General features: G+C 38.8%; 1 protein-coding gene across 3 annotated transcripts in view; it reads left to right on the top strand.

The window, feature by feature from the left end:
• Positions 1-767: 767 nt before the first annotated feature.
• Positions 768-14,219, top strand: part of zgc:162879 (ras and EF-hand domain-containing protein) — an 81,307-nt gene continuing 67,855 nt past the window's right edge. The window contains exons 1-2 of one of the 3 annotated variants that reach the window (XM_034305494.2): positions 1,240-1,364; positions 4,602-4,665. In XM_034305494.2, coding sequence (XP_034161385.2) covers positions 1,316-1,364; positions 4,602-4,665 — 113 coding nt within the window. In that variant the 5' untranslated portion in view covers positions 1,240-1,315. Of the gene's footprint in view, positions 1,365-4,601; positions 4,666-14,219 lie in introns of all 3 variants that reach the window. The other 2 variants (XM_026914192.3, XM_026914191.3) reach the window with 2 other exon arrangements.

Genomic DNA, 14,219 nt, shown 5'->3' on the forward strand with positions numbered 1-14,219 from the left:
TAAATAAATATATAAAAATTAAATATATATGTCTATTAGCTATTATTTTGAAATGACCTCTTATGAAGAGGTCTACATGTATGTAAACTTTTGGCCTCAGCTGTGTACATAAATTAATTTGCTGTGAGGTACAATGCTGTTTTCAAGGCACAGAACATGAATTATTGAAATTTTTATGTAGCAGCCTTTTTACTTTGGTCACTGCCAGTATCAGTAATCCAAATTCAAGTATTGCCTAGTTCTGCAGTGTTATTCTATAAACTGAAAAGTGGAAGCAGCAACCGGAAACTTTGGTTTCGCCTACAAAAGTTCACCTATCACCTACATTTAATGACATAAGTAGTAAGCAACTGTTTAACCCCGCATTCTGTTCTTATTACACACTTACTTTAGGCTACAGAAACAGACATCAGCAAAGAGGTATGTCAGTGATAGCTCAAGATTAGCACAATTTTCTGCCTTGATAAGTGCACTTAAAACGACAGTTTTTTGATCCCTAAAAGGGGGACCCTTCAGGATTCTCACTGTGCATGGCATAGTCGTGATCACTTTAAAATTGGCTAAAACAGCCAAAATGATACTATACGGTAGGGAGAGGTACGAGAATTTTAGCATTAACAGCGTTTCTCGGCCGAAACAGTGCCCAAAGTGCATAATGGGTATTTTGTACCCTCTGGGTTGCATCACTGGGACGCAGAACTTGCAGAGCATTGTGGGATTTCAGGGGCCAGCTGAATGTTCTCTTTCATATTCCCTATATACTGTCCAGGGTGAAATTTCGATCAAAACACTTACATGTTATGTGGTCATTTAAAAGCAACATGCCTGCTGGAGGCGAAGCCTTTTTCCACGCCCTCATTCATCGTTAGCCAATCGCTTTTTAGAGCCCAATGATGCGTGGCCGTAATAATTGGTCAGTCCTTGTCGGAAAGGTTTAAATGTTTTATTCATCTTTGCATTGCTGTCATTGAAAAGAAAAGAAACGAGCATTGTTACCGCTCTTACTGAGGGGCTTTCGATATCCGGCATGTCAGATTTTTAAGAGTTAAATACATGGATACCTCAGATCTTCACAAGTTGTTTTCCGCCTGTGATGGAAACAAATCGGGAAGAATCGAGTACGAGGATTTCACTAAAGTTTGCCGAGAGCTCATTGTTCCGGGTGGTGAGATAAGGTCTTTGTTCAAAAAGTTTGACGTGGACGGAGACGGGTGTATTAATTACAACGATTTTTGTTCGCGCTTCCATGAAGCGTCCGGAAGTATGAATCTGGCCTCGTTGGACCACAGTGGAGAGAGGCGGGCGAGTGCTTGGGATGAGTTTGAAAATACTTTGGACGGAGATGTGGCCTGCTATTTGGGCAGGTACGTCTACCTGAATTTGGACTACATTAGCAAGGGTCCAAGAATACTGACCTACTCTAAAATCGCACAAATATTATCTGCCTTCTTAAAATGTTGGTCGTAGTGCGCCTCGAGTTTCAAACTTTTTATTTTGTTATCTTTATCAACAATGTCAATATATTCAAATCAGTTTATTTTGTTAGGACAGTACATTAAACACCCTTCAGTGCGCACTCTTTTACAAAAGCGACAGTGATTGAAGTACACCGGGATTAGGACTCGAATAATCACACGCTCTTAAAGGTAACACAGTTCGAGTCATTTCTGAAACCCAGCGCCTGGTCACTACATAACCAAACGGTTAATCTGACCACACAGTTTAGTTATGTGTAGGTCCTGACTTGCCGGGTTGCTAAAGTACTTCAAATTGGTTCATCATAACTCTGTCATAGATCGTTTCTGTTGTTCAGCCTTTTCAATATTATTTGACTCGCATAGGTGACTTGAATACATTGTAATTAGAACTTCATCATTAGGGGAAAAAAAAAATACTTTAAGCTTACTTTTACTTTTCTGGAATGTATTAGTCATTTGCCATTAATGCGTTTTAAAGAGCTTGGGCAACTATTAAAAGTTTGATACAAGGGCTGTGTTAAATAATCCAGTTAATTTGAACAACAAAACCAAAAACATTCATTTACATTTTTGTTTCTTAAAAATATATTTGAAAATATATTTAATGAATACTATTTAATTTGTATTATGTGACACTTGACTTAAATTCTACTTACTTTTTTTATGCATGTATATTTTACTACAATATACATTAAAATGCAATTTAAATAATTAAAACATATTTCAAGAAATATATTATTATCTAAAAAAATTAGATAAACCAATGAAAATGACAAAATACCTATATAGAAAATACCAAACTGCTAAGCAAAGAACAGCACAGTTTCTGTCCATAGAGTCTTGTTGTCTGGATGTATTCTCAGGCATGAAAATGTTTCGCCACTGACTTCTTCCACCATGTGTGACTCTCAGCTGTGGCATCATGAGACGTGACACTGGGGTCCACTGAGATACAGTCAGCAGCCTAGCCGGGCTTTCTTACCAAAAGGCTTTCTTAGGGGTCAATCCAAGCATGAAGAAGTTGCTTTATCACCTGCAGGAAAAATAGATTTATCAAGGTTCAAAAGGAGTACAAAAGGAAGTATAATGTTACATTCACACCATTTTCCTTTCTTGCTGACTTCATCTGTCAGGAAGCATTGTGCTTGAAATGACCTCAGTAGTGGCACACTTAGCAGAACCCAGACAAAGACAGAGCCATTGGTTAAAAGGCAAATGCAGAGAGGATTTGGTATATCCACCCACAAGACAGGTGTTACAGCAACAGCTGGGTTTTTTCATACAAGAAGTTCCACTAATGAGTCTATTGAAGACCAATGGCTCTGTTGTCTGGGTTGTGCTAAGTGTGCCACTACTGAGGTCATTTCAAGCACAATGCTTCCTGACAGATGAAGACTTTAAAAGACCGCTCATCAGAGCATTGTGGGGAGAATGGTAAAAGTCCTCCCACTGACATCGCAGCACAATGTACAGAGATTTGTGGAGAAAGTCAAAGTTCCAAATCATGCTCAAAGATAGGCCTGATAAGAGTGTTTCCTGAGGGTAATACAGAGAGTATGGTGAAGATACATGTAGTGCTCAATGAGCAGAGTAATAGCTCTTTAGCTGGGTCTGAGTTTGTTGATCTGTTCAGAGTAAAAGGGACAGAGCATCCACTCTTCAAACCTGTGCTGGGGTGGCAGAAACTTCAGGAAGAAGAGCCACTGGATTCCAGGCTGTATCTATGGATGGAAATCATGTCACTCCCAACACTTACTGAGTGTAATTACATGCCTGAAGACCGTTCTGAGATCCCTTCTCCTACCATTGCACACCAATTCCCACATCTAAAATCTATAGCTTATATAATACCAGAGACTGATCTAAATGCTCAATTCTGCTGCTCTTGGGGAGAGAGAGGTTCACCAAGTAAGGAAACAGCATAATGGCCTGAACAATGCAACAAACGCCCAAAAACTAGACTTTGGCTGGGTGATGGTTGCAAATATCTGCTTAGGGTCAGCACACAAACCTAGCGCTATTAATGAATTTCACACAAACATACTACTCAATGGATGTCCAAGTTTAAATGATCCATTTCCTAATCAGATACAGGTGAAAGAGAGGCTAGGCAGCAAGGATCATGCCATTTCTTCATAAGTTTGTCTGGTATTTACCTATATTCGGTGTCTACCACCCCAGTAAGCCAGGACAAATTAGAGTTTGTTTTGACTCTAGTGCCCAGTAAAACACCCTATCTTTGAATCAAGTGCTTCTCTTTCGACCTGACCTAAACAAATCCTTGCTGGATGTTTTGCTGCACTTCAGAAAAGAGGCAGTGGCATTTACTTCTGATATTGAGCAGATGTTCCATAGCTTTGTGGTAAGGGAGGATCACAGCAACTTTCTCCGCTTCTCTCCAAAGGTGTCACTGCGTATAGGATGAAAGTCCATGTATTTGGAAATAGTCCTTCAACCACATCTGTCGAGGTGCAACTTACTTGCAGCAGGGCCAGAATATAGCCTTTATTTTATTTATGCCTGCCTGGGTATCGCTGTATTATAGTACTATATTATTTGTGGCATAAGAATAAACACATACAGTAAGCGATTGGATAGAAATACACTTTATTTTTTAAGACTGACATGAAATGTGCTCTTTTGGCTCCAGCTGATTTTTGTGTGCGCTTTTGGCTTCAGCTGTTTTGCTGCATGTCTACAGCTCTCCATGCACAGAGTCTTCTTGTGCTGGTGCCTAAAACAATAAAGGGAAAAAGAAGATTAATTTTTTAGAGACCCTCTGATTACCAGCTAACACCAATAGGATGACCATCGCCAGTGGAGTACTCAGATTGTCTGAGGGGCATGGGCAAAAATATTAACAACGAGGGGGCTCACCAGCCAAGACGCATGTGTTGAAGGAGTTCACAGCCTCAGTTAAGATTAACATTGCTTTAGCAAGTGACTTAATTTTACAGTAACAAAATCAGATAGGGAATGATTAACTACTTAACCATTTATTAAACTATTTAACTATTTACAACACAATTCTTTTTCAAAGTCTTTTCAAATGCAGAAGGCAGTAGCAAATTCTTTGTTTGGCCATGTGTTTATAAATGTCAGTGACCTGATTATGGTCTATAGGGAAGTTCCTCTCAATGGAAAAAAGCAGTGGATCAGAGAGCCTGACTTCCCATCTGTTTCAGAGGTGAGTCTTTATTATTTTCAGTTTAGAAAATGAACACTACTGATGCAGTTGTCACTGTCAATGTGGCATATGTGTTGTGGGGCTTTGTCAGGGCAGGGAAAACTGTGTCCACTACATTGACTTTGAAGCACATCAGCATAGCTTGATCATTGCTGGTGGATGAAGAATAGGAAAGAATGGAGTGCTTGAATGGAACTTGAATGGAACTGTTTCTTCCTCAGTGTCATAAATTTGGAAACCTGTCTAACAGATCAAGCTGCTCTGTCATTTACCATGTCTGTCCAATTGCATGAGATGGTGAGGCAGTGAAGTCCAGATAGAATTGACCCAGTTGGACTGTCCTCTTTTCCCTTAATTTTTTGCTCTAGTTCTTGACAAAGCATGTCTAGAAAGTTAAAGAACACCTTTCCTCAATAGTGCTCCTCTAAGGTCTGGACTTCATGGTCCTCTGTAACAGAGTGGGAGCTGTACTTGTATCATTGAGGTACCTGTCTGCATCTGCTTGTCCAGGTATTTCATCTGGGACCTCAACACCAGCTAATCTGCTTTCACCTTAGCTTTTGTAAGAGGACCTTGAACTCCTCAATCTTTCTCAGTGCTTTTAGCATTTCCTAAAACCCTTCCACAATAGTTTAAAACAATGAGAGGTGGAGGTTCTTTTGCTGGAGTGTGGCAGAGGCAATGGCAGTCTTGGCTCTGATGATGATGGGTGTAGTATTCTCCATATAAGACAATAATATGAATTTAAAATCTATACTTTGTAAAAGCATCTGGGAATCATCTGCTGCAGGGTCTGGTGGATCTCTCTCGGCCATTTCCTGAAGCAGCTCTTATGGCATCATCTCTGAAAGCCCACCATGTGTTGGACAGTCTCTTCAGCTCAAGGACCTCCTGTGGAGGGTACATTGACAGTTGCATTTTCACAAATGCTGCATTGTGCTTTGGAGAGGAGGCTATGAAAATATACAGCCTCTCAACTAAATTAAAAATGAGTACTTGATTTGGCACTCTTCATTAATACCAAATTCAAACATGGCAATGCACATATAAAGCATTGTCATTGTGGCTCAGAATTTGAGACTTCAGACCCCGGTAGCTGCCACTCATATTTTTTCTCGTATGCAGCTTCATCATAGCCTTGGCCCCTGATGTTTTCCACTTTTAATCCATTCTCCTCAAGGCCATTACAACAGTCTCTAACTCTTTACCTTGTAAAAAGCACTCCTTAATTTCTATCTTATCGATGTAACAAACAACAAAGGATACTTGTTCTACATGAGAAACATCTCCATTCTCCTAGATGAGACTACAGAATATTTTGGACTCCTCCATCTCTTCACGAATGACTGAAATAAGTGGCACGTGCCTTAATTAAGTCATTTTGTGTTTTATTGGAAAACGGAGACCTCTGTGCTTTTCTTTCTGTTGGGACCTGATTTGGTTAATTTTATCAAGGTGCATTTTTATGGTAGTCATTTATAGCAAGAAGTGCAACAATTCAAGGAAGATTCCTTTGTTTAATGATGTGGTACTCTCATCATGACCCTTGAATGCAGCATCTTGCTTTGAAAGATATAATGTTGTATCAATTAGTTTGGTCATTATTTCTCTGTTTTTATGTCATTCTTCTTCTTTTTTGGCCTTGCTTGTCATGTCTGCTTTTGCTAAATTTGCCATGTTGCTCCATCTCACCCTGCCTATCATGTGTGCTTCTGTTTCTTTGTGTTCCTTAATTTTCTCTGTGCGCCTTTTCCAGTTCTTAACTCCAACTATTCAATAAACTGTATTTCTTTGATACTTGTCCTCCTTCAAAAACAGTCTGCAACTAAAACAAAATATTTGCCACAGAATACTCTAGCCAGGGGTGTCCTTTGTACCAGTCCCTGTGGAAAGAATGACCTTCTGTCTTGGGATACCTCAGAACTGGTTGATAAGGACCGATAGAGCAACTGAACTCCATACATCTGCGTGTTTCATATTGTGCTTTGGAACATGGGCAGGATATTTTAATGCTGACAAAAGTGCTGTCTTTTGGAGTTTCAATTTCACTTCCAAATCTATCCACTTCATACTGTTCCTTTTCGTCATCTATCTCCCTTCTATCTTCATCAGTATCACTCCCAAAAATCTTCACCTTCATCATCTCACTTACTGGGACCTTCACCTTCATCATTTCTCTCCCTGGTATCCTCTGGCACTCTGATATCCCCATCCTCTCTATCTTTATCTAAGATGGAACAAATAGTGAAAACTGTTTCACAAAAGAGTAAATTAGTTTGAACTGTGACTCTTGAACTGTGAAACTCATTAAGTGTATGTACAATGCATGTATATGGTAGTATTGTTCTTTATGGGTCATTCTGTGCCAAATCAGCTAGAGCATTCCAGGTCATCCTCTCATATTTTCTTATTTTTTTTAACAAGATGCATAATCTTTTGGTCAGATTCCTTCTAGTTTTTCTGATATATGGTTTTAATGATGGGGTGTCTCCAACAAGTTCTTAACATGGCAAAAACTGTTCTAATTTTTTAGAACTATATCTCTGCACACCTTGCATATAGCCCACATAAATCTGTTACCAATGCTGCATAAATACATTTGCCAAAGCTCAGTTTGAAGGCATATTTTGTCTTTTATAGAGAGCCAAATTTGGTAATTTTGTCCCTTTGGACATTTTGAAATATGTCCATATTTCAGAGGGTTCTAAAGACAAATAGCATGAAGATATCATCATCATATTGTCAATTTGATTTGTTTGGGGTAACAACTTACTGTAAATGCAAAAGTAATGTCTCTCAAACCAAATGACTTTGAGCTTTTGCTGACTGAAAACCAGACTCTGCAAAATATGCCAAAAAAGGGCCTATATTTAAAACAGGATTTCACCATGTGAGCAACTACGCAGACACCTGATTTTTTTTTTTTTTCTCCTGACACTGATTTGTGTATAGACAGTCTTCAGTTATTTTTTCTGGTGTAACTCAAATGGCTTCATGGTGAAATATCATGCTTTAATTTAGCTCATTACTTCTTTTGGTGATAACAATCACAATGGAAAAACGCAACATTTAACAAGTAATTCTTATTTACATGAAAACTGTACCAGAAAAATGTGGCAAGAAAAAATCTAGTTTTGTAGACAACCAGTTCATAAATAAACAATGCTTATTGCAAAGCATATTGCAAAAGTTCAGTAACCTTTTTGTAATCTTCGTCTGCCAGTCCACTGTAGTGGGTCATCTGTTGGGCTTCTACAGTACAGATGATGTAAGGGAATCCAGCACTGGTCTTCTCCTTTCTCTGATGGCTAGGAAAATTAATGATCTTTTCCTTGTTTCATTAAGTTAACAAATACATCCAAATTTCTTTGTACTATATTTCCAAAATACCACTGGGCATCATATATACAGGTGATGTATCTTCCAGATTGGTATACCTTTAATTCATCAGATTCACCCTGCTTATCCTTGTCTCGAAGTAGTTGTTGCAAGTCTGGCCAACAGATACTCTTCTTATTTCCATGGCCGTTTTGGAAAATGGTGTAAATGAATCACGAGAATGTGTATGCAATAGTAGTTTTTGTGCTTCTTGTGGCATTTAAAAGGGTCACAGTAGTACCACAGAAAATTTGTATACCAAGAGGTGTACACTTTCTTGTGTCATCAATTATATCATCAAGCTGTATCTCTGCTCTCCAGTTCAAGAGTTTTTGTTCTTTTTCTGTGAAATCACTAACTCGTAATAATCCACATTTGTCGTATAATAATCCACAAGTCAAGTTTGTGGAATACCTCGTTTAATTGTCTCCAGTGCTACACTGTGTCAAGCTACGACTTGAAGCAACATCCAGATCTATATAGAAGATAAATGAGCCACAGTAAGTTAAAGCATTCATTCCTTTCCCATGGGCAGACCAAATATGCCTTCAAACATAGTTGTGGCAAATGTTTAACACGGTATGGGTAACAGGTATCACACGTCTCAAAGCTGAGCAAGATGCATGAGTGCAAGTGAGTGCAGAGAGAGAGTTCTCTAAAACAGTGTTTCTCAACTAGTGGGTTGAGATCCAAAAATGGGGTGCAGGCCCTTTATTATTGGGTTATAGACTGCTGGGAAGGGCAAAAAAAAAAAAAAAAAACTTGCTAAATGCAAATGATAACCCACACCATTGCAGAGGATCTTATTTTACCTGCTTTGTTTTGTCGTCACGACCAAAGCGCTCCTAAACGAATCTGTCATAAATCAGTTGAGAAAAAAAAAATCCAGATCTCCAATGACACCATCTGGGGGAGAATACAAGATGTGTCTGAGGACATAAAGCAGCAGACAGTAACATGCATTAAGGCAGATGACTATTATGCACTCCAACTAGACGAATCCACAGATGTATCCGATTGTTCCATCCTGATTTTGAGACACGTATCAAAATGAAATCACACCCTTAGGTTTCCCATTGAGTTGCACAGGCTATTATTTCAGCTCTGTTCTTGTTAAATCTCATGTTTATGCATTTAACAGTTGTGCATTTTTCATATTGAATGTACAGTTTGTAATTCAGTATTTAGGTCAGTGTTTGTTAAGCTAGGTAAATTACAATTACTCAGGTTATGGTTATTCATTTATATAGTGGCTTGTTTTCATATTAATGTCATCTGAATAATTTTGCACTTGAATAAGCATATGCACTGCAGTAAATAAACTGATATTTCCCATTGTAAATACAGTAGGTACAACATTAACAGCTCAATGTAAGTTGATTTATTTCCTGCTATCTGAGGTAGTAAATGATTATTATCCAACTTTATTAGGGCTATGCAATGGATAGCATTGCTGTGACTTGCTGTCCCACGTAAAATTTGGGTCCTGAAGCAAAACCAGTTGAAAACCACTGCTCTAAAATGAGAATAGAATTTGCCATGTTCAGAGCTAGTCGAGGATGTCCCATCTTTAAAACCATATATCACAAAAAACAGAAAGAATTACAGCAAAAGATTTTGCTTATGTTCATAACTCGTGTGTAGGTACGAAATCTGAAATGGTGACCTGGGAAGATTTTCAGTTTTTGGGTGATTTGGCATGGAATGACCCTTACTTAAAATTTCATTTTTAAAATATAATCCTGACATATAACTCAGTAATCTGATTATCTGACATCAGTAATCTGATTACATCTTATTTGTAGCTGTATTGGAATACCATTACTTTTTCTGTTTACTGATTACGCATAACCATTACATGTGTTCTGTTAGTCCCCTAGCCTGCGTATGGCATGGCCATTGGAAGACTTTCTGCAACCATATCTTGATCTTTCCCTTCTCTTGGAACTCTGGGTCCATCTTTTTCCCTTTTGCTTGAACTCTGGATCCACCTTTTTAATGAGGAACTACCTGTTGCTGCATTTTGCAGATCCTATTTGAATGATTCTCAATTTTCTTTCCCTCCTTGGCATTCTGTAATCACAGGGTAGGCTAATGTCAATCCCCCTCTGAAGTTAATTGAAAGTGCAACAAATATTTGTGCAATTTCAGGTAGAATTACCTTTATCTAAAGAGATTAGTTACTTTAGGTAGGGATAAACATTTAAAGAACCACCCATAAAACTCACTATATGGCCCAACCATTGAATCTGATACAAAATGTGTCCAACTCTGTAAATATTATATGGAATTTAAAAAAATTCAGTGACATGGCCCAGGAAATTTGTGAGTAGACCCCAAGAATTACTGCATTGCATAACTGTTAACTAAAATAAAAACACAAAGCCATTGAAAAATGAATGAATCGATGAATCTTGAATGAATGAATCTGAATAAATAATTCTTATTTATAGCATTGCCACTGCAGGCAATGCTACTTGCAACTGCGAAAGCACAGACTAAAGTTTTGCACAAACTGGCCATATACTTTATCATATTCTAATCCACTTGTTGCAGGGAACCTTCTGTCAGGCCTAACCTGAAAGGTACAGTTAAATGAGTGGAAGGGTCTGGACCCAATTCAGGCCCTTGTCTATTGTGATTTTAGTCAATTTTTTTGTTTAGTTGTGTGACTGAGTCTTTCTCTCTGCTTTCCAGAGCCTGAGTTCAGCTTCTATAGCAGACTCCTGAAAGAGACAGAGATCATTTGTATTAGAAAGTGAAACAGTATTTTATAGTTTTATATATATTTATATAGTGTGTTGTGTTAATAATGGCATCTAGTAGATTGTTGATGAGATTTTGGTGGGTAATTGGTTTGCCAGCTGGTGTGAGGAAACCCCTATGCTTCCACAGTATACCCACGTCATGAGTGTATTTAAAGGCATAATTACTGTCATTGAAAATTGTAGCAGATTTATCACAAGCAAGGTAGATGACCTGGTTAAAGTGAACAGCTCAGCTGCCCGTGGGGAGGGGAAACCAGCAAGTCTGTATTCCTCAACCACAGAGTGCTAGGTGTCAATCGCATATGTAGTGGCAACCCGTCATCTATATGGAGGCTAGAGCCATCCACAAATAATATCATATCTGTATTAATGTCTGGCTGATTGCGTAAGTTAGGTCTAGGTTTTGTCCAGTGTCCAGAACTGTCAAACAGTCATGAGGAGCTCCATCCTCAGAATTAGGATTTGTAGCAATGTAGAAGGATTTGATGTTACACTGGTGTATCGTAACATTTGAGTGAAAAGAGAATGTTCTGGAATGTGAGCAGTCTGGCATTTGAAAAGTGCATAGTGTGTGCCAAAGTAATTATTTATGAACATTATGTACATAAACATGCAGTTCATGAATTGCACCTAGATCAGATGAACTGAGCATGGCCTCGGCTGTGGCGGGAAGGAATGCAAGGGAGGATGGCTGTACAAAACTGGCTCTAAATGCTTAGAGTAATAGGTTTCTGTCTCTCCCTGTGTAATTGTGTTAAAATGCCAGACGAAAAACCATTAGACTCTTGCATGTATAACCTGAATGGTTTGGAGTAGTCAGGATTAAAGAGGTAAGGAGGAGATGCAATTGCAGTGTTTAACTGGTGAAATGCTTTGTCTACTGCACGGCATCATGCATGTTGAGTTTTTCACCATGTGCCAGATCGGGAAATGGATAAGAGATTTCAGTGTAGTCAATTAACCATGCTCTATGATACCCCATAACACCAAGAAGACTGATGACCCGTTTCTTTTTTTTCAGGCCTGGGCATTAAAAATTGATGTGCTCTAGGTCCATATGGTGGCAAGCAGCCCAGATACTTTATTGAGTTTTGCACCAACTACACCTTATCTTTAGCACACTTATGCCCATTTTCTGCTCGAAAATGTAGCCAAGTCTGTGACAGCCTCACATACTTATTTAGAAGGGCTGGTCAGCATTAGATCATCTACATAACAAAGTATGCCTCTAAATGCCTCTAAGTTGCGCAACAGTTGAGTTGAGAATTTCAGGAGAGTCAATAAAACCGTGCAGCATCACCATCCAAGTGTACTGTTTCCAGTTGAAAGTGAAAGCAAACGAACACTGGCTGTCAGGCTCAACAGGAATTGAGAAAAAGGCATTTGCCAGGTCAGTTACAGAAAACCACTGAGAATTTTGTGGGATGTTAGACAGTATTGTTGGATTCTGTACAATTGGAGTGGCAGGGTTGATGGCTGCATTCTCCAACCTGAGATCTTGAAAAAGAGATCTTGATGGTATTTACTGTTCTTCTTAATCGCTAGGAGTGGCGAATTCACTGGTGAATATTGATATGGAATAATGGAACCTTTTTCTAGCAATGAATCAATAAGTCAGGTCCATAAGTATTTGGACAGTGACACAACTTTTGTAATTTTGTCTGTGTACACCACCAAAAATGGATTTGAAATGAAGCAATCAAGATGTGGTTGAAGTGTAGATTTTCACCTTTAATTCAAGGGGTTTAACAAAAATATTGCATTAACTGCTTAGGAATTACAGACATTATTTTTTTTTTTTTTTTTAACATAATCCCTGCATTTTCACAGGCTCAAAAGTAATTGGACAGTTGAATGAAGCAGTTTCTTGGCCAGATGTGGCCTGTTTCCTCATTATTTCATGACACGTTAAGGAGAAAAAAGGGCCGAAATTGAGTCCAAGTGTTGAATTTGCATCTGGTAGCTGTTCATGGGAACTCTCAATATGCAGTCCAAAGACATGTTGATGCAAGTGATGGAGGCCATCATTAGGCTGAGAAAATAAAACAGACCTTTCAGAGAGGTACATGGCAGAAACTTCAGGATTGGCCAGATCAACAATTTGGTACATTCTTAAAAAGAAGGAATGCAGTGGCGAGCTCAGCAACACCAAAAGGCCTGGAAGACCACAGAAGACAACTAAAGTGGATGATTGCAGAATTCTTTCCTTGGTGAAGAAAAACCACTTCACAACATCTAGGTAAGACAAGAGCACTCTGGAGGAGGTAGGTGTACCATTGTCAAAGTCTACAATCAAGAGACACCTTCATGAATGTAAATACAGAGGGTTTACCTCAGGATGCAAACCACTGGTAACACTCAAGAACAGAAAGGCCAGATGAGGCTTTGCTAGAAAACACCTAAAAAAGCCTGCCCAGCTCTGGAACAAGATTCTTTGGACAGAAACCAAGATTAACTTTTACCAGAATGATGGGAAGAGAAGAGTATGGAGAAGGAAAGGAAGGGCTCATGATCCAAAGCATAGCACATCATCAGTCGAACATGTATGGGCATGGGCATGTATGGCTGCCAGTGGAAATGGGTCACTGATGTTTATTAATGGTGTAACTGCTGATCGAAGTAGCAGGATGAATTCTGCAGTGTATAGTGCTATACTTTCTGCTCAGATTCAGTCAAATGCTGCAAAACTGATAGGATGACGCTTCAAAATACAGATGGATAATGACCTGAAATATACAGTCAACCCAAGAGCTTCTGGCCCAGTCAATCACCTAAACTCAACCCAATTGAGCATGCTTTTCACTTACTGAAGAGCAAGCAGCAACTGAAGGTGGCTGCAGTAGGGGCCTGGCAAAGCATCTCAAGGGAGGGAACTCGGCATTTGTGATGTCCACAGGTTCCAGACTTCGGGCAGTCATTGACTGCAAAGGATTTGCATCCAAGTATTAAAAATAATCCATATATTTATAATTGTTAGTTTGTACAATTACTTTTTTGTGCCTGTGAAAATGGAGGGACAATGTAAAAAAAATTCCTGTAATTCCTAGGGTTAGTGCAATATTTATGCAATATAAATAAATGGTTAATGCAATATTTTTATTAAACCCCTTGAATTAAAGCTGAAAATCTACACTTCAATCACTTCTTGGTTGCTTCATTTCAAATCCATTGTGGTGGTGTACAGAGGCAAAATTATCAAAATTGTGTCGCTGTCCAAATACTTATGGATCTGACTGTATTTCAAACCTATCCTTCACCAACAAATGGTCAGGGATTTTTTTTTTTTTTTTTTTTAGACAAACTCAGGAGATTGTCAGGACCAGAGGAAATGGCTTTCGACTCTAGTTGTGTGTTGTGACCAGAGCGTATGACGGGGTGCAGGATATCGAAAGCTTATGCACCCTTAGA

The sequence above is a fragment of the Pangasianodon hypophthalmus genome, chromosome 6, assembly GCF_027358585.1.
Source record: "Pangasianodon hypophthalmus isolate fPanHyp1 chromosome 6, fPanHyp1.pri, whole genome shotgun sequence".
In the NCBI taxonomy this organism is placed as follows: domain Eukaryota; kingdom Metazoa; phylum Chordata; class Actinopteri; order Siluriformes; family Pangasiidae; genus Pangasianodon; species Pangasianodon hypophthalmus.